The 18,047-nt window shown below is 41.6% G+C and overlaps 1 protein-coding gene and 1 pseudogene across 1 annotated transcript; both read right to left on the bottom strand.

Annotated features, from left to right (window-relative positions):
• Window positions 1-351: 351 nt before the first annotated feature.
• On the bottom strand, window positions 352-7,082 carry LOC110739678 (annotated as a pseudogene).
• On the bottom strand, window positions 1,908-3,683 carry LOC110739618 (F-box protein At5g07610-like). Its single transcript, XM_021920067.1, has 4 exons — window positions 3,039-3,683; window positions 2,343-2,394; window positions 2,215-2,242; window positions 1,908-2,001 (listed from the first exon to the last, which is right to left on the bottom strand). Exons 1-4 carry the CDS (start codon window positions 3,681-3,683, stop codon window positions 1,908-1,910), a joined length of 819 nt encoding a protein of 272 aa, XP_021775759.1.
• Window positions 7,083-18,047: the final 10,965 nt, after the last annotated feature.

Here is an 18,047-nt window from a genome sequence, read left to right as displayed (position 1 = left end):
TTCACCTGAAAACCCCTGAACTTATCTTATCTGAACTTATATGAACTGATTGGACCTGATTAAAAATTATTGGACCTGATTAAACCTGATTGAAACTTATTAGACCTGATTGCAAGAGAGTAAACTTGAGTAAATAAACTTATTGGACCTGATTAGAACTTATCAGAACTTATCTGAACTTATTAGACCTGAAACTTATTTTTTTAAGGTGAAGAAAACACACCCATAATATGAAATTCGTTCAAGAATGAACAAAAAACAAAACGCAAAACTAATGGGACATTACCGCACATCCAAATTAGTTCAAGACGTATGAGTGAAATACACGCAATAAAAGCGCACATATTTACCTTGATTCTTTCTGTGCTTCAATTCACTCTTCTTTTCTACACTACATACTGACGTCTGAGCATGTTAGACGTTAGAAACCAAAACCTGTGACCGAAAATGCGTGTTTCAGTTCTTCAAAGTAGTACTTGATAGGAAGAATAAACTCTATACCATACTGCTCGATCATCCGGCCTTAGCCTTAAACCACACAATCTTTTTGCAGACTTCTTCTCGTGATTGTAGGCGATGACTTCACCAGGAATTGAGAGCGCGACTTCTAAATCTTCATCATCATGACCCTGTACAACAGACAACACATCACACTCATAGCGCGAGAAGAAAGGATGAGGGTTGTTAGTTCTACGAGCCATAATATGAAAATCTATCGCTAAAGCCTTCAAATCAATCATACTCCTCAGAAACCACCCGCTATAGTCTTCCTTCATCTCAAAGAGCTCCAGAAAAGACAACTCCGGTGATGCAACTACATAGTGAAGATGACCTTGAGACTCCCCAAAGTACTCACTGCTAACCAAGGAATACCCTTCCTTCAGTGGAGGCTTAGGCATTTCTGTTAGAACCTCTTCCTCTACGTTGAAGTACAGACCTATTATTGTACTTCTCATCCAATGAACTGTTACAAAACACCCCATCACTAAAATCTATGTCACCGGATGCAACAAAAGGCTTACCTGAGACGGCCCAAGTTCTAGTTTTACAGGAGTAGATAGATCTCTGATGAAGTGGCTTTTGCAGTTCTAATTTTTGCACACAAATAATCTTGTAATAAGGTGAAGTGTAAGGGTCGAAAGCTATATTAAGTGCAAAATGGTTTGTCGTAGAAACAAAACTACGAAGTACCTCTGGGTGTTGAGTTGCCAGATTACAGATATAGTATTTTTGGGATGACTGAGAAAAACAAAGGAGCAAACCACTGCAAGATTGTAAAATCTGAAGATTTAGGCTGTCGAGAAATGAAATATCTGGAATCTTGGTCTGGCTTTGTATGAGGGAGACATACTCAATTTGAGGTCTTTGTGCTGTATATGTTTCGGAATCAACACAAGGACAGATACAGGAGGGTCTAGGGAGTAGTACCGAAGAAAATCATGGTCGGACATGGGAGGACACAAGGGCTCGGTCAAATGATACTCAAAATCTGGAAGCCATATATCAGTTAAGGAGAAGTAGAACCCAGCAGCTAACTCTTCATCCCCATCAATGAACTCAGCTGGTAAATCCTCAACATCAATGTTGCTCTCAGCTGACAAGTACTCATCATCACCAATTAAGGTCAATGGATCAAGATTGGAGTTTCTGAACATCCCTATTTCCATTGCCCCTAGTGATTCAGTTGATATGTTATCACAAAATGAGTCCAATTCAATGCACTATCATATCCTAGTAAGAAATTCGATTTTGTCGAAGATATACTACGTGGAGTCCTCTATTCTTTTAACATGTCTGTTTCATTTCTGCTTCCAATTTTTTTTTTAAATAAAACAAAAATATATTAAAAAAAAAACAAACAAAAACAAAATATTTCAAAAGTCAACATGACATCCAGGCAACAAACATCAAGGAAAGAGCAACTCTTCCCAATATACCAGGTCAAATAGCTGTTTTTTAAGAAAAGATATTGAGATAGAGATTTTAACATGACGATCACATCTGCCAAGACAAAAAGACACTAAAAAAGTGAATAACAGAAAAACTAAAAATGCACTGCAATGACTGTAAATCTATCGATGAGCGAATGCTGCAATAAGCAGCTGTCATGCTTGGAAGGAGTCAAGCTTAAGGAAGTTACTCAACTTTGTTAGAAAACAACAGATAATTGGACGGATCAGAAAGATAATCAAGATATAAATTAAATGTGCATACCTCTCCTTTTGTCTTCTCTTGTCAGATCCTAAAGTGAAATGTGTAACAAATGGTTAATCACTTCACAGCTTAAAATAAACAGTAAAATACAGTATTCAATTTTCAGACATCATACAGTGTGACTTTACCTCTCCAATATTCCACAAGAGAGAGAGCATATGCTGGGGCAGAACTCTTAATCTTTTTAAGAATAAACATATAGTTGTAGGAAATCAGGGAAGAAAGACGGACGGAATTTATAAGGAAAAGAAGATGTAATATTACATACGAAGTATATACAAAAAAAATTCTACGATAACAAAGAAAGAGATGAAATTATGCAGAAAAGCAGAATGAATGGGGGGAGGAGGCACCAAAGATAGGCATGAGGTCGTATATGTTCTATGATGTTAGTGAAGTCAGCTGTTTGGGACCAGATTGGTAGCGGTTGTTGCTTCATATGTGTTCTATGGTATGTTGAACTACTGCATCAAGATTTAACCGCCAGCATGTAGAGATATCTTTATCGAGATAAGGCCAGCAATGATTATGTTAGTTCATCAACACAGATTACAGAAGCCAAATATTCAGAAGAAATAGCATCATGAATACGAATTCAGCTTCAGAACGGTCTATTCTAGAAACAAAATGATACATAAAAATATAGACAAAAGAAAAGGACAAAGAAAATGGAATCATATAAAGATCTAGAAAACTGACTTCACAAAGGAGAAACACAAAAAAAAAAATTTGACATAGTCTGCATCAAATAACAGATAACGTCTCAAAATATTCATAGACTGAATAGTTTTGTACCATATGGTTACATCACAGGGGCGAAAAACTTGATCTTGGACTATTAAGAGATTTTTCTTCCCGAGATTGAAGAATATGACTTCCCCTGGCACTGACAGCATAATTTCCATATCTTCATTGCTCCCAGCATGATTAATGCACAGCACGTCACATTCCAACTCTGAGAACAAATAAGGATGACGCCCAAAGTTCCTAGCCATAGCTAGAAATTTAGCAATTAACACATTGAGATTGACCCGAAACTTCAAGTCCCATCCAAAATAATCTTCCTTCATCTGGTATAACTCATAATGGTTAAAAAGAGGACGTGAAATAACATAAAGCAAGTAGCCTTGGGATTTTCCAAAATACTTGAATTTGTATTGTGACTCCTTCTCTCGCCTGGGAGGCAGTGGCATTTCTCTTAGTATCTCTGTCTTCAAGTCAAGATATGCTCTGGTAGATTTGCTCGCCAGCCAATGAATTGCACCATTGCAGAAGACACCGTCCTTAAAGTCTAACTCATTAGGTACAAAAACAGGCTCTTGAGAGAGACTCCATAGACGATTTTTGGATGAATAGATTGCAATTTGGTAATGTGACGGCTGACTATCTAGCTTTTGCACACAAACAACCTTATATTCAGGTGAAGTGAGAGGATCAAAAGCCAAGTCAAGTGTGTATTCTTTTTCCATGAATGCACAGCTAGGAAGGACTCTTAATTGACATGTTAAGGGATTGCATACATAATGTGACAGCCCCATTCGACAGAGCAATAGTCCATTACAAGAGTGTAGAATATGGAAACCTTTGGAATTAAGAAAGGCAACAAATAAAAGACTATAAAATTTGCTCCGGTTAAGAGAGAGAAAATGAACTTCAGGACGTTGAGCGGTTTGTCTAGGGATCAAGAACAGCCCAGATAAGGAGGGGGGATATAGGAGTAGTGCCTCAAAACAAATGTTCGATTTGAAATGAAAGAGAGCCACAACTTTGATACCCGTAGACATGGAGCAAGAGAAATTGCAGACAGACGATTAAAAATCTCTGTTGCTAAGTCATCATTTTCTGCAACTTTTTCAGCAGATGTTGGTTCAAACTCAGGTTCAGTAAGTGGCTCCTCCATCTTGCAGGGAATTTGGAATCTGTGGAATTTATCAAGTTTCATACAAAGAACTCCCAGAGCACCTTCAATATTAAACCAATAAGCCGTGGCTTTTCTACTTAAGATGATGACACTATGGAACAGGAAGAAGTCATATTCTATATATCTCAATGAGAGTACTAGGCTCTCTTCTTTACTTTAAAATGTAGTCAATACATCAGCCAAGAACAATTCTTTCTTTCTAAACTTGGGTTGCTTTGCTATCCTTCTACAACAATGACGTTCGAACTTACTGCCAAATAACATTTTATGACAATGTCCTCTGTTTAATTACTAATAACATTTCTCCAAACTTACCACTTCTTCATGAAATAGCCAAAGGATCTCTCTTTTTCATAGAACAGTCAAAATGTTCAAGTTGCAAAAGATTTTGTACAGTATTGTTGCCAAGAATGGCCATGTCAAACAAAGAGAACGGCTCAAACTATTGTAGGCTGAATAGATTTATATCAAATGGAAGTATGCGTCTATTGACATGACTTTAGTAGTTCTCACCTCTGCCGCTAAAATTTAAGCCAAGGGTGCAAAGGCATCTGTACTATGTGTGCGAGCACTCAGGTAGCGCCAGTCCCAAGCCCAAGCTTGATGTAGTCAAGACTAAAAGATAATATGAGATACTTGACAATTTCTTCTCTATGCTAAAAGATTCTATAGAAAGCTGGTCCCAAACAAAATGAAAGTAGATGGTAGTTAACAATTTAAAGCTCAACATGAAGAATAGAACATTGTTTGACCTATTCCAAGGACAAAGCTACCGTTTTGAACTAGGGGTCCCAACTGAGAGAGAAATACTGAATTGGCTAACTATCTAGGAAGACTTCATATTCTCCATCTTCTCAGTATTTCCTAAATCATTTTGCCCGAATGAATTAGTTGGTACTAGAAATGTTAGAAAAGAAGCGGATAGCAACTGCTTTGCTGACAAAGCAAAATGAAACTTCCATTTTGCCAATACCATGTGGAGTGATTAGCTGATGAGACAACAGTAATGACAAAGGAAGGCAAAAGCTTCTTCAAAAAAATCCAATGAAAAAAATGGTAGTTTAATGATCTATGCTAGAAAAATACCCAATATGCAGCAGAAGAGGTCAAGACATTAGCTTTTTCTAAAAGGCCCACGATGAACCTGGAGAGTCTACAGCAGAAAGAGTGCAACTGTGCAAGCTTAGAGGTGTCCTTCCTTTCACAAGAAGAATGATGTGAAGTAAAATATACTTGTATACTTGACACATAGAAAAACATATGACAATAGCAAATCAATATGCCCAAGCAAAAACAGATGACTTCATTTCCTTGTGTCCAATGAAGATGGCAACTGTGGCGGTATGTAGAAGCTGGAAAGAGAGAGAAGCAAACCGCATCTCTAAGAGCATCCCAAGAATGACGAGGAAGCAACTATTTATACACTCATAAGCATATTAAGAATGCTTATTGATCTTTAAATAGAGTTGACATCCAATCACTTGCAAACCATCTTCAGGATATCTAACACTATACATAAAGCTCTAGGGCAAATCAAACCACCCAACTAAAGATTTTGGAAAGACGATAATCAAGAGTAGCTACTATCTTCTATTTAGCTAAATTTCATTTGTAGTCAAGGGAATTTCACATGACTGACATGATAAGTGCCATTGTCATTTTTAATCCGGGTAGAGAGACTACATCAGCAAGAACATTGCAAGTAGTGGATTCCATTGCCATAGCTAACTAGCTTAGTTGGTAAAGTCTTGAGGGTGGTACTCAGGATCTACATTTAATCATTACCCTTTGTGGCTCTATATACATCAAAAACTATTGTTACTTGTAAGTTCAAGCTCAGCCCCTTGAAACAAGTCTATGGCTCTATGCAATTCTCCTAAAATAGCATTAGACCCAAAAAAATTCATTAAGGGGACCAAAACTCTCCATTATTTTCATATATGGACATACGAAAAGCCCTAATAATGCTACAACCACATCAACATTGAAGCATTGATAGGAATGTGACAAGCATTAAAGGTTAGTGAGCTACTCCTCCTAATGACTATAGCCATGTGATTTTAGGATGGAACCTCACTCGACTGGCGTGCTGCTATCCTCACCTCCTAACCCAACCAATGCATATCCACATAAAGCAGGCAATCTTACTTTATATCCAACTAAAACCAAATGTGAATTTGGGTCAACCAAAATTAGGCTGACCAATGAAAATTAAACTGTATATCAAACTCTTCCATGTACCCAGATTTCCAATCACCCTTATTTTCAGTTGTGAGATAGAGGGCATGGAAGAGAAAAATCAAAACTTCCCTCTTTTTTTCTGGATATTGGTGGAAAACAAAAACCCATTACATAAATTTTAAATTCTCTCTCTTTCCCAATTATCTTTTCTTACCCTTCCAATATTCGAAAGAACAATTAAGGTTTAGGGATTACGGGGGTTAATTACTAATTAGAATTCATAATCAACTAATAATGCAGTATACTAGACAAATCGTTGATCAACAAGTGACAAAAATAGTAAAAATTAAGCTTTTTTTCTCGTGCTATAGAATGAGATTAGGAATTAATATGGTATAAGAACAACTGAACAAGTGCTGCAAATATATATAGAATGCATGTAATTAAGTAATTCAGGACATACGAAGGATGAAAGGTAGCAAAAGAAGCTTGATTATGATTTGGGTAAGCCTTGAGGTCTTCCGTATAGCTCTCTGTTGTCGGTATTATTCTGTCGTCTGCAACACTACACTTTTGAAGAGCCATGTCTGATTTTGGCTTCGATTGTTTGCTTGGGAGTTTGTAGGAACTACGAAGTAGGACCATCACAGAATTCACAACAATTAACACCATGTTCAAAGTTGTTTTTGGTGTAGAGATGGATGTGGGATGTGTTGAGTCTCGCCTCGTGCCAAGCTAGCGTGTTTTTGGAGCTGATTAAGTCAGGTCCAAGACCTAACCGACTAGCTACGTGTTGAGTCGTACCGAAATGTTTAAAAGGGTAATTTAGACACGGTCCAAGTTAATGTTCTACCGTGTCGTATCGTCTTGTGCTTGTGTGCCTATGTCCAATTTGACTTATTTTAATGTGTTTGTCATGTCGGGTAAAATGTAGCACATGGCCTGACACATATAGTTGTGTCGTGCCATGTCTATCTCGTGCCATATCATGCTTTTTTCGTGTTGGATCGTGTTGTTCTGTGTCACGGGTCGGCCCAACTAGTGTCATCTTTATGCGAATAAGATAGATGTAGATATGATTTGATCTCAAATGTTGGGTGTTTGACCGACTAAGCTAACTGGCAAATTTAACATCCACAAATAACATTTTCTAAGTGGTTATGAACTTATGATGGTATAATTCACAAGTAACAATCTCTTTTTCATTCCCTTTTGTCCCTCTTCGATTAATGAAAGAAATATCATAATCGTTATGAAGTCGACAACCCTTATAACATGTTGTATCAACTATCAAGGACGTTATAAATTATTATAAACACTTGAGTAACCTAAACTTACCTATCATTGCTCCAACCCAAAGTAGGGGCAAATATCTCATTCTGACGAACAACTAATATCCCCTCCCTCAAAACAAAGGTAGATAACGTTCCATGATAGTTTGAAAAGGTGAAATAAGGATGGGAAAATCAGCAATTCATCAAGAAGTTTTTATTTTATACATTGCTTTTATTAGCAAGTTCACACAATAAAAGACAAGTGCATTACAATTTCACTTCAATAAGCCAAACTAGGGGCATTCCCGAAAGAAAAAAAAAAGGCCAAATTTTCCACCAAAGAAACCAAATGTTTAGGCATTTCCCTCTAAAAAGAGAAAACAAAAGAAAAGGTTGATAACTTAAGCATAACTCTCAGAGGATGGAACAGGGGCCTTATTTTCAATTTTCTGAAAAAATGAAAAATATGCACATTATGTTCAAAAAATATGCGCATCGTATTTGAGTCAAAAAAGTTACACATGTAGTTCAAAAAATATGTACTTTAAGTTCAAAAAATATGTATGTACAATTCTTCTCATCTTCTCATTTGACTCTAAATTTATATCAACTTTTTATGATTTTTGCTAATATCAACTAATAGATGAAGTATCTTAAATCGCCATTAAATGATACTCAATACGGAGTATTACGAGCTTAATGTTGTAGGCTTGTAGCCTATAAATGTTGTATGTATATGAACAATAATGTAAAATCCGATTAGTGAAAAAAATTAGGTGTATTCTAGTAACATAATTCTCAGTATACTGTCCACGTACGATCGGTTCTCCTAAAACTTTAATTTACAAAAATCTTGTTATACTATAAGTTACTTATAAGGTAAGTAGGAAGAAAAAAGAGAGAAAAAGAAGGTTACCATGCCATTGGAGGTAAATTGGAGGAGGAGGCAAGCAACAATAGACTATAGAGCCAAGGACTTGGGCAACCCAGTAGAAGAAGCCAGTAAGGAGGGTGATGTGACCACCAATAGCCAATCCCAAAGGTCGCAGATGGGTTCAAATGTCCACCTGAAATGTTGGCTGCTATGGCAACACCAACAAATAGGGCAAATGCATGTGCCACTGCTACTGCTACTAGCCCTGCTGGGTCTAATGCTCCTCCTTCTGTCAACTTCCCTGCACATTTATAATAACATATATACTCGTGTTAATATGAGTGCAAAAATTATATATATGGATAAGAAACATTGTTAATAGTAAAAATGTACATTAAACTTTTACGATCAGATACGGAGTAATACGTGATTTTGTCATAAATTTTCAATCCAGTGTTATTTTGAAAATATATTTATTGATGTATTATGGTTAGCAAAACCCTTAATTTGTCATGAATAATTATATTATACTTGTATTATATAGATTGTATATTATTCACCTAAATATATAGTTATAGAAGAATGTTAAATAGTACTGAATAGTACTTCGTAGTAAATTGTTAGCTATCTAACAAAATCACACAAAAATACAAAAAAAAATGGAAAATGAGCTATGATAATAATAAAAAAAAAATGACAGAATTCATATCTAAATAATACTTCAGCTAAGATTATTAACATACCTGCTTTTGAAGTCTTGTGTCACATGGCGGCAAGGGTGCAAGCCGAGTGCGGAAAGGGGTTTTGTGAGCATGTAACAATGCAAGCGATCATCGAAACTTTTGCTTATTGGCGACAAGAGCGCAGACGATGGTCGATCGGGAAATATGACGGCCAAACTGGTCCAGGCGAGCATGATGGTGTTTTAAAATGTGTCGGCGCAATATCTATAATACAACACAACACAAGTATTAAAGGCAACAAGGGGTAGGATCGTGTTGATTGGAATTCATTGATCATCACTCAGCTCCTTATATGGCTTTATTTTGGATTCATAAGAATCTCTTGATGAACACTAGATTGACACTATCATTAAAATTCATTCTAAACTCTACAAAACGTAAAGAAAAGTCATAAATAGTGTTTCGGGTGAAAACAATGGGACCTTGCCGAAGGTCCGCTGAAATGGAGAAGACTGGATTCGGTCCAAGTTGTGTTGGGCCGAAGGTTTCCTGCACAGCAAACACACGTAAACTAGCCTCGGGGGTGTTTCCGAGGAAGGCCCCTCCGATGCTAAAGTCAGTACAATGTGTAAAAGGAAGACACTATGCAAGAGAGTTTGTAGCTTGAGGCTTTTGTGGAATATATCTGAATGCAAGAATGAGCATATGAATTGGAATATCAATCTCCTTGTGTATATGTCAATATGATGGCTTTTATACCTCATCATACATGGAGAGGTTGGGCCTTAGCCCAATTGGCTTACTTTGTGGGCTGACCTTTGACTTTTGAGCAATTGGAGAGTTGAACCTTGACCTTGGGCTTTTAATTGGATCATTTAGTGCTTAGGCCCAATTTTGACTAAATTGGACCCAAACAACTTGCCCCCCAGACCCGATTTGGAAGGATGACGGGTCGGGTTTGATTTAATTCAGAAAAGGAGGGAAGTAAATGATTTAATTGATCCAAAAATTTGAATTTAAACCGTAATTAATGAGATAACAACGGTTAATGATTGCGGAAGTTGGACGGATAATGGGCAGTTTAATCACAAGATCATGTGTTTAATGGTTACTTAGTGGGTATTTAAGAGAAATTAAAGCATAGACTCTTCGTATCCCGTACCTGGAGATATAAACGGAGGTGCATCATTCTCCTCACTTATTCACCAACACAAACCCAGAATTCCTCGAGAGAGAAACCAAAAACCCGCATCAAAACTTCGCAAATTCCCCGAGCATTGAGCTTAGAAACTGAGACTTGCCACTACGAACTCGTAAATCGGCAACTTTCGCTTCAGATTAAGGTAAATTCCTTTGATTTCAGTTTATTTTTCTTCGAATTCGAACTCCTTCCCCTTTTCTTTCGACTTTTCTCTTCGAAATAATCAATGGCAAGAGGAGTTAGAGGTAGAGCCCGTGCTCCAAGAAGAGCAAGGCCGATTCCCGATCCTAGGAACAGGATTGGGACCTGGAATGGTCAAAGGCCGGAGTCTGACCCTGCTGAAGGGATTAGGGCGACTCCCCTTTCCTCGGCTCCTCCTCAAAGAACGGATGAGCCGAGCGCTTCTGGACGGGATGATGAAGTTCCCGCTGTACTTTGGGATATCCTCCCTGGGTTTTCAGAATGGGAGAATGCCGAAGTCGTTTCGGCCATGATAAAGAACCGCCCCTACTCATGGTGGGTAGAGAACGCCGATCAATATCGATTTGCCGAGCAAATTGAGTTGCATTACGGCATTTTTGAAGCTGATGGATATTGGTGCCGAATGCCCTCAGCATCCGATAGAATCCATCGTCCACCCCCGGGGTATGTGGGGGTGTACACGAGACAGCTTCAGTACGGGCTGAGGTTCCCTTTGGACGTTTTCGTCCGAGACTTGCTGATCCATTACAACATCTCCCTATGTCAGCTAACCCCCACCAGCATCCGAAGGGTGATGACATACCTATGGGTCTGCAAGTTCTTCAAGTACGTGCCGAACCTGCACTGCTTCAGAAAGCTCCATCGGCTAGTGCCAAATATTCAAAGTGGGCACGGAAGCCATGGTTCTGGGTGGTACCGGATTGAGTCCCGGCCCCAATACCTGACCATGTGGCCAAACGACTCTTCAGACAAGGACTGGAGAGGTCAATGGATTTGGGTTAGGGCACCCACAGATCCGGGCCACCCTTGCGTCTTCAGCGCTCCCCGGTACTTAGCTGAGCCTGATCCCGAAATGGGAAGTCTAGGTCCCCCCGCAGATAACGGGGCGGATCCGAACCTGGATCAGCAACATATCTTCGGCAAGCTGCCGAACCCGGGGGGGAGTGGTCGAATGCAGCATATCCCGGAGACTTGGCTCCCCGATACGCATTACGTTTTCCAAGAGAACATGCTAGCAGCTGTTGGCCTCAGCCGAAAGTTTAAGGATGGTAAGCTTCTTCGGCTGGGGCCGATGCTTTTTAACTACCTCTTTTTCTTCTCTCGCTTTGCTTTTTTTATGCTGTGCCGATATATCTGAGCTAAACTTTCCCCTTTCCTTTTTTCAGAGCGGGACGAGACCAACGTTGGCATTAACTACGCTCGTCTTGGTGTTAACCGAGAGCGAGTTGTAACTGAACGGGCCCCGTCTATCACTGAGCCGAGGCATAGGGAAGTTCATCTAGACTCTTCCCACTTCCAAATTGAGGCTGTTGCTCTGTATCAGAGGCAGAAGCCTTGGTGGAAAAAGAGAGACCCTTGGTTTCAGCTGCTGAACGAAGAAGCTGAAGCTGCCCGCACAGCCGAAGAGGTTGCACGGGTACTTGAGGCTTGCGAAGGAGGAGAAGGGTCCTCCAGAGCTGCTGAAGCCGAAGCTGCAGCTAGAGCAGCTGAAGAAGACGAGGCTTTGCTGAAGACCTCGGTGAGCTTTTCTTTTTTCTTTTTTCTTTTTTCTTTTCTCTTTTTTTTTTTTTTTTTTTTTTTTATTACTCACACTCTTCTTCCCCCCTGTCTGTTACAGTCTGAAGAGAGTAACAGACACAGAGAAGGCAAAGCTCCTGTTCGTCCCGAAGACCAAATACAGGAGTCTTCAGACTCAGATATGGACGAACAGCCCCTTCTGAAAAGGCGCCGAAGGATGGCCATCATCGGCCCTCATGACTTTCAGCAGAGGCCGATGACCATCGGCGTCGCAATAAGGGAACCTGAGGAAGGCAATGGATCGCCGAGGGTTCCCCAGCCAACACCCCAATCACCTCAAAAGACCCCTCCGCCACCTCCTGAGATGGAGGTGGATCAGAGAACTCCCGAACCTAAGGGAGGGGTCCAAGAAGAAATCAAGGAGAGTGCTGCTGAGCACGAAAATAAAGATGTCGTGATGTCCAGTGCTGAGGGCTTCACGGCAGATATCGCAAGAGAGGTTGAGGCTTTCGTCCTCACCCCTGAAGAAGAGGAGGTCATAGTAATTGACTCCTCTGAGAAGGACGATGCTGAGACAACCAAAGCTAATCAAGCTCCATCGTCGTCCTTCCCTTCTTTCCAGACTCTGCATTCTGGAGAAATGGGTTTCTCGGCCCCCCGAATTCCAATCCCAGACCACATCTGGGATCTCATATGGGGTCAAAACCGAGAAGGAGCTGCAGCCTACTTCGGCAATTTTGCTGGCATGTCCGAAGTAGACAGGGCAAGGATCTGGTCGCTGAAGGCCACTGCTGGGATGGGCGAATCCAGCAGATCAGTTCCTGACCCAGCCAGGTCTAACCAACTGCTGATGATGCAGGTAATTTTCCTTGTCTTCATTTCCTCCGAAATTCAACTCTTTATATATTTTTATTTATTTATTTATTTTTGTCTTCCTGTTTTCAGTTCGTGCACAATCAGACTCTCACTGTAGAGCTGATAGATACCCTACAAGATAGGGTAGACGCTGCTGTGCACGACAAGAAGGTTGCTGAAGAGGAAGTAAAGCTTGCTAAGCTGAAGCAAGCAGCAGCTGAAGAGAAGCAGCAGGAGGTTGAGGAGTACGGGAAAAAAGCTGCCGAAGCCCTGAAAACCTTCTGCGATGCTATGGAGAAGGAAGTTTTTCCCCCACTGATGGAAGGGGAAAAATTCCTCCAAGAGCATATGGGAGTGGACGTCTCCAAATTCAAGGCTGCTGTTGAGAGCCGAATTCAAGAGGGAACTGCTGCACAAGCTGAAGTGCAGCAGCGTCTAGAGGCTCTTGAAGCCAGCCGAATGGCTGCTGAAGAGTTGCTCCTGGCCAAAGACGTCCAACTCTCAGAGGCTGCTGCTGCTGCTGAAGCCCAAAGAGCTAAATTCCAAGAGGCTGAGGATCAACTGCTGATCCAGAAAGTTGAAGTGGCCCAAGCTCAGACAAAGGCTTTCCAAATTCAGTAAGAGCTGAATGAGCTGAAGGGTTCCTCCTCCAAAGTCGCTGATGAGTTGAAGAAATCCAAGGAAGACTTGGAGGAGACCCAGAAGAAGCTGGCTGATGCTGAGGCTTTACTCAAAGTCCGTGTTTATACCCAAGAGGAATATGAGATGGGTTTCAGAAACGGATTCCGAGTATGCCGAAGAGTCTGCCTTCATGCTGAGCCGAAGCTGGACTGGTCTAAATGTGCTGAGTGGGTCCAGAATCCCGAAGACCCTCACATGAAGTATGCAACTCCAGCCGAAGCTGAAATTCTTAAGGCTGAGGAAGCCGAAGAGGAAGCTGAGAGACTGGAGTTGGAAGCTGAGCAGAGGGAAAGGGAGGCTCGGCAAAGTGCAAAGCCCGCTTCTTCTGCTGCTGGGGGCTCAACGCTGATCAGTCTGATCCTCAGGCTGAAGCATAGGAACTCGGGCAGTCGTCTTCAGAATCTTGCGGTTCATCATGTGCTTAACTTCAGACTTGCCGCTTTCTGAGTTTTTTGCCTTGTTTTTTGCTTCAGCTTGCCTTGTCGTACAGCAGTTTTATTTTTTTGCTTATGTACGTATTTCGGCAGCTGTTACTTTCCGCTTGTGGGCGGCTGCCGATATTGAATTATTGAACTTGTAGCTCAATTTTTTGAGCATGAAATATTAATCTGATGCTCTTTTCTTCAGTTGCTTTATTTTGATGCTCTTTTCTTTAGTTGCTTTATTTTTGAATGCTTTACTGTTTCTTTTCTTCAATTCTGCCGAACATAGTTGCACTGAGTGCTTCTTGCCCCCCCAGAAATTGAAGTATGACTTCAGTTGAATAAGCAATTTCTGGGATACAAGGCTCAGTTAAGGCAATATCCCTGAATTGCCCATGGACTAACCTCTTTAGAACAAGTCTTACTGAAGTTTTACTTCAGCTGAAAGACCAGTGTTCTTAAAGAAGACGCATATCCGAAACACAGGGCCAACTGAAGGCAATGTTTCGAATAATGGCTTTCTGGGATACAAGGCTCAGTTAAGGCAATATCCCAGAATTGTCCATGGACTGATGTCTTTGGAGAACAGGTCTTACTGAAGTTTGACTTCAGCTGAAAGACCAGTGTTCTTTAAAAAGACGAGTTTTGTAAGCCATCTGAAACCCAGTTACCCGAAGGCGAAGGTTTCAGACGAGGCTGATTTTAAAAAATTTCAACTGTTGCTGTTATCCTTGATTTTCTGTCTATCTTTGAAAAATGGATACCCGAAACACAGGGCCAACTTAAGGCAATGTTTCGGATAATGGCTCTCTGGGATACAAGGCTCAGTTAAGGCAATATCCCAGAATTGTCCATGGACTCATGTCTTTGGAGAACAAGTCTTACTGAAGTTTGACTTCAGCTGAAAGACCGGTGTTCTTTAAAAAGACAGGTTTTGTCAGCAATCTGAAACCCAGTTACCCGAAGGCGAAGGCTTCAGACGAGGCTGAATAAAAAACCCTTAAAGAGTAGATAGAACAAAGAAAATTTTGGAAGGATAAAAAGTTGTAAATATTTATATAAATGGCGGCTCCAAGGCCTTTCATTAGTTCAAAATGTACTTACAAAGATTGCTCTGCCCCGAAGGGTTTACACATGATATTTTTTCAGTACATCAGCGTTCCAGTGATTTTTCAACTCAGTTCCATCCAACTGCCGAAGTCGGTATGTCCCTGGCTGAAGCTCATCATAAATTTCATAAGGTCCCTCCCATGTAGCTGAGAGTTTCCCATGGATTCGGCCTTTCTGAACTGCAGCAGCATTCCGAAGGACAAGATCTCCAATTTTGAGAGGCCTTGCATGGACCCTTCGGTTATAAAATTTGCTGACTCTCTGCTTATAGGCGGCCATTTTATCTCGAGCTGAGTCTCTTACTTCGTCGAGGAAATCGAGAGATTCCCTCATCAGTCGCTCATTCTCAGCCGAGAAATGGTGCACTCGAAGGCTCTCAGAGCCAATTTCCACTGGAAGGACGGCTTCGGCACCATACACCAGTTCAAAAGGTGAGTGGCCCGTTGCCTCTTTTTCAGTTGTCCGAAGGGACCAAAGGGTTCCAGGGAGCTCCTCTAGCCATTTGGACTTTTGATCTTCCACCCTCTTCTTGAGGGCATTTAAGATCTGTTTATTTGCTGCTTCGGCTTGTCCGTTACTTTGCGGGTGGCATACTGCTGAATATGCCAGTTTTATGCCGAACTGATCTGTATATCGCTTCAGCGGTAAGTTATCAAATTGCCTCCCATGATCGAAGACAAATACTCTCGGGATGCCAAAGCGAGTGATGATATTCTGCCAGATAAATTTTCTGACAGTTTGCTCTGTAATGTTCGAGGCTGCTTCGGCCTCGATCCATTTACTGAAGTAGTCGACACCAACTATTAGCCATTTTTTCTGGTACACAGCCTCTGGAAATGGTCCCAGTATATCCAGTCCCCATTGGGCAAACGGGAGTGGATTAAGGATCGGCTGAAGATCCCTTGCTGACTGATGGATAACTGGAGCATATTTTTGACATTTTTCGCATTTCCGAACCAGCTCCTTAGCATCTGCGATCATGGTGGGCCAGTAATATCCGGCCCTCAATGCCTTGTGGGCTAAGGTTCTTCCCCCAATGTGGTTCCCACAGATGCCGAGGTGAATCTCCCGTAGGATATAATCTGCATCTGTTGGTCCCACGCATTTCAGCAATGGGGCTGAGAAGGACTTTTTCAGAAGTTCCCCCCTGAAGACAATGAACCTAGAACTGGTTCTCTTCATCTTGGAGGCCAAAGCTTTATCCTCAGGAGTTTCTCCCCGAAGCTTGAAAGCTAAGATGGGTTCCATCCAACTAGGCTCTAGGTCAGCGCAGCACACTTCAGGTGCTTCGTCGACACTTCTCTCTCGACGCACTTCTACATATACAGACCTGTTCAGCTCGGTAAAAGATGAACTAGCAAGTTTGGAGAGTGCATCGGCTTGAGTATTCTGACCCCTTGGGATCAGCCGAACCTCAAAAGTTTTCAGCTCTGCAATGACTGATTTGATCTTGGCAAGATAAGCTATCATGGAGGGCTCTTTGGCCTCATAGCTGCCACTGATCTGATATGCAACTAGCTGAGAGTCTGTTTTTAAGCAGACATGATCGGCTTCCAAGGAGATGCATATTTGTAGGCCGGCGATTGCTGCCTCATATTCGGCTTCATTGTTCGAGGCCTTAAAAGAAAATTTTAGTGCATACTCAAAGGATTTGCCTTCGGGAGAAGTTATCACTACTCCTGCCCCCGAACCGTTCTCGGTGGAAGACCCATCCGTAAACACGGTCCAGACTTTTCTTTCACTGTCCAGCGCTTCTTGGTATGAGCATTCGGCCAAGAAATCCGCCAGGGCTTGAGCCTTAATGGCAGCCCTCGGACGGTAGCTGATGCTGAATTCGGTGAGCTCAAAAGCCCACTTGGCTAGCCTACCGGATTTTTCAACCTTGCCGAGAACTTTTTCCAACGGCTGATCAGTTAAGACCACTATCTGATGGCAATCAAAATAGGGCCTCAGCTTCCGAGCAGCTACTACTACCGCGAAAGCAACTTTCTCGAGTAGAGGATAGCGGGTCTCGGCATCCGTCAGTGTATGACTGACGAAATAGATCGGTTGTTGACTCTTACTCTCTTCCCTCAGCAATACTGCGCTGATGGTGGCCGGGCTAACGGCCACATATAGGTATAGAGTTTCTCCTTCAGCTGGGCTAGCCAGCGTTGGGAGTTGAGCCAGATGCTCCCGAAGCTGTTGAAAGGCGTCTTTTTGCTCTTCCTCCCAAACAAGCTCTTTTGTTTTCGGGAGTTTCAGGGCTTTGAAGAAGGGTAACCCCTTATCCGAAGCTCTGGAAATGAACCTCGAGAGGGCTGCCATTCTTCCGGTGAGCCGCTGAACATCCCGCTTCGTTTTCGGCTCAGGAAGGTCGAGCGTCGCTTTGACTTTAGAAGGATTGGCATCAATCCCCCTTTTGCTGACCATGAAACCCAGGAATTTCCCTGACTTCACGCCGAAGACACACTTCTTCGGATTCAGCTTCATTTGATGCTTTCTCAAGGTGGCGAAAGTTTCAGCCAGGTCCTTTACATGGTCCTCTAGTTTTTTGCTTTTGACGATTGAATCGTCAACATAGACTTCCATGTTTCGGCCCTTTTGATCGGCGAAAACTTGATCCACCAGCCTTTGATAGGTTGCCCCCGCATTTTTCAATCCGAAGGGCATCATTTTGTAATTATACACCCCAGCGTTCGTGACGAATGCTGTCTTGGCTCGATCGTCGGGGTGCATAAAGATCTGATGATACCCCGAGAATGCGTCCATGAAACTAAGCAAGGCATGGCCACTTGTCGAATCGACTAGCTGATCGATTCTCGGCAAGGGATAGAAATCCTTTGGACAAGCCTTATTTAGGTCCGTGAAGTCAACGCACATCCTCCAGGTACCATTGGGCTTCTGAACCATCACCACATTTGCCAGCCATT

This window comes from Chenopodium quinoa, unplaced genomic scaffold, assembly GCF_001683475.1.
Source record: "Chenopodium quinoa cultivar QQ74 unplaced genomic scaffold, ASM168347v1, whole genome shotgun sequence".
Classification (NCBI taxonomy): domain Eukaryota; kingdom Viridiplantae; phylum Streptophyta; class Magnoliopsida; order Caryophyllales; family Amaranthaceae; genus Chenopodium; species Chenopodium quinoa.
Note: the sequence above shows the minus strand (reverse complement) of the source record. Positions and strands in the feature narration are given on the sequence as shown.

Coding starts and splice junctions, on each gene's coding strand:
- LOC110739618 (XM_021920067.1), bottom strand. CDS start 3,683: ATGGAAAAAGAATACACACTTGACTTGGCTTTTGATCCTCTCACTTCA. Junction 2,395..3,038: donor TCTTAATAGTCCAAGATCAA/GTTTTTCGCCCC, acceptor ATTCTTAAAAAG/ATTAAGAGTTCTGCCCCAGC. Junction 2,243..2,342: donor TCTTGTGGAATATTGGAGAG/GTAAAGTCACAC, acceptor ATTTCACTTTAG/GATCTGACAAGAGAAGACAA.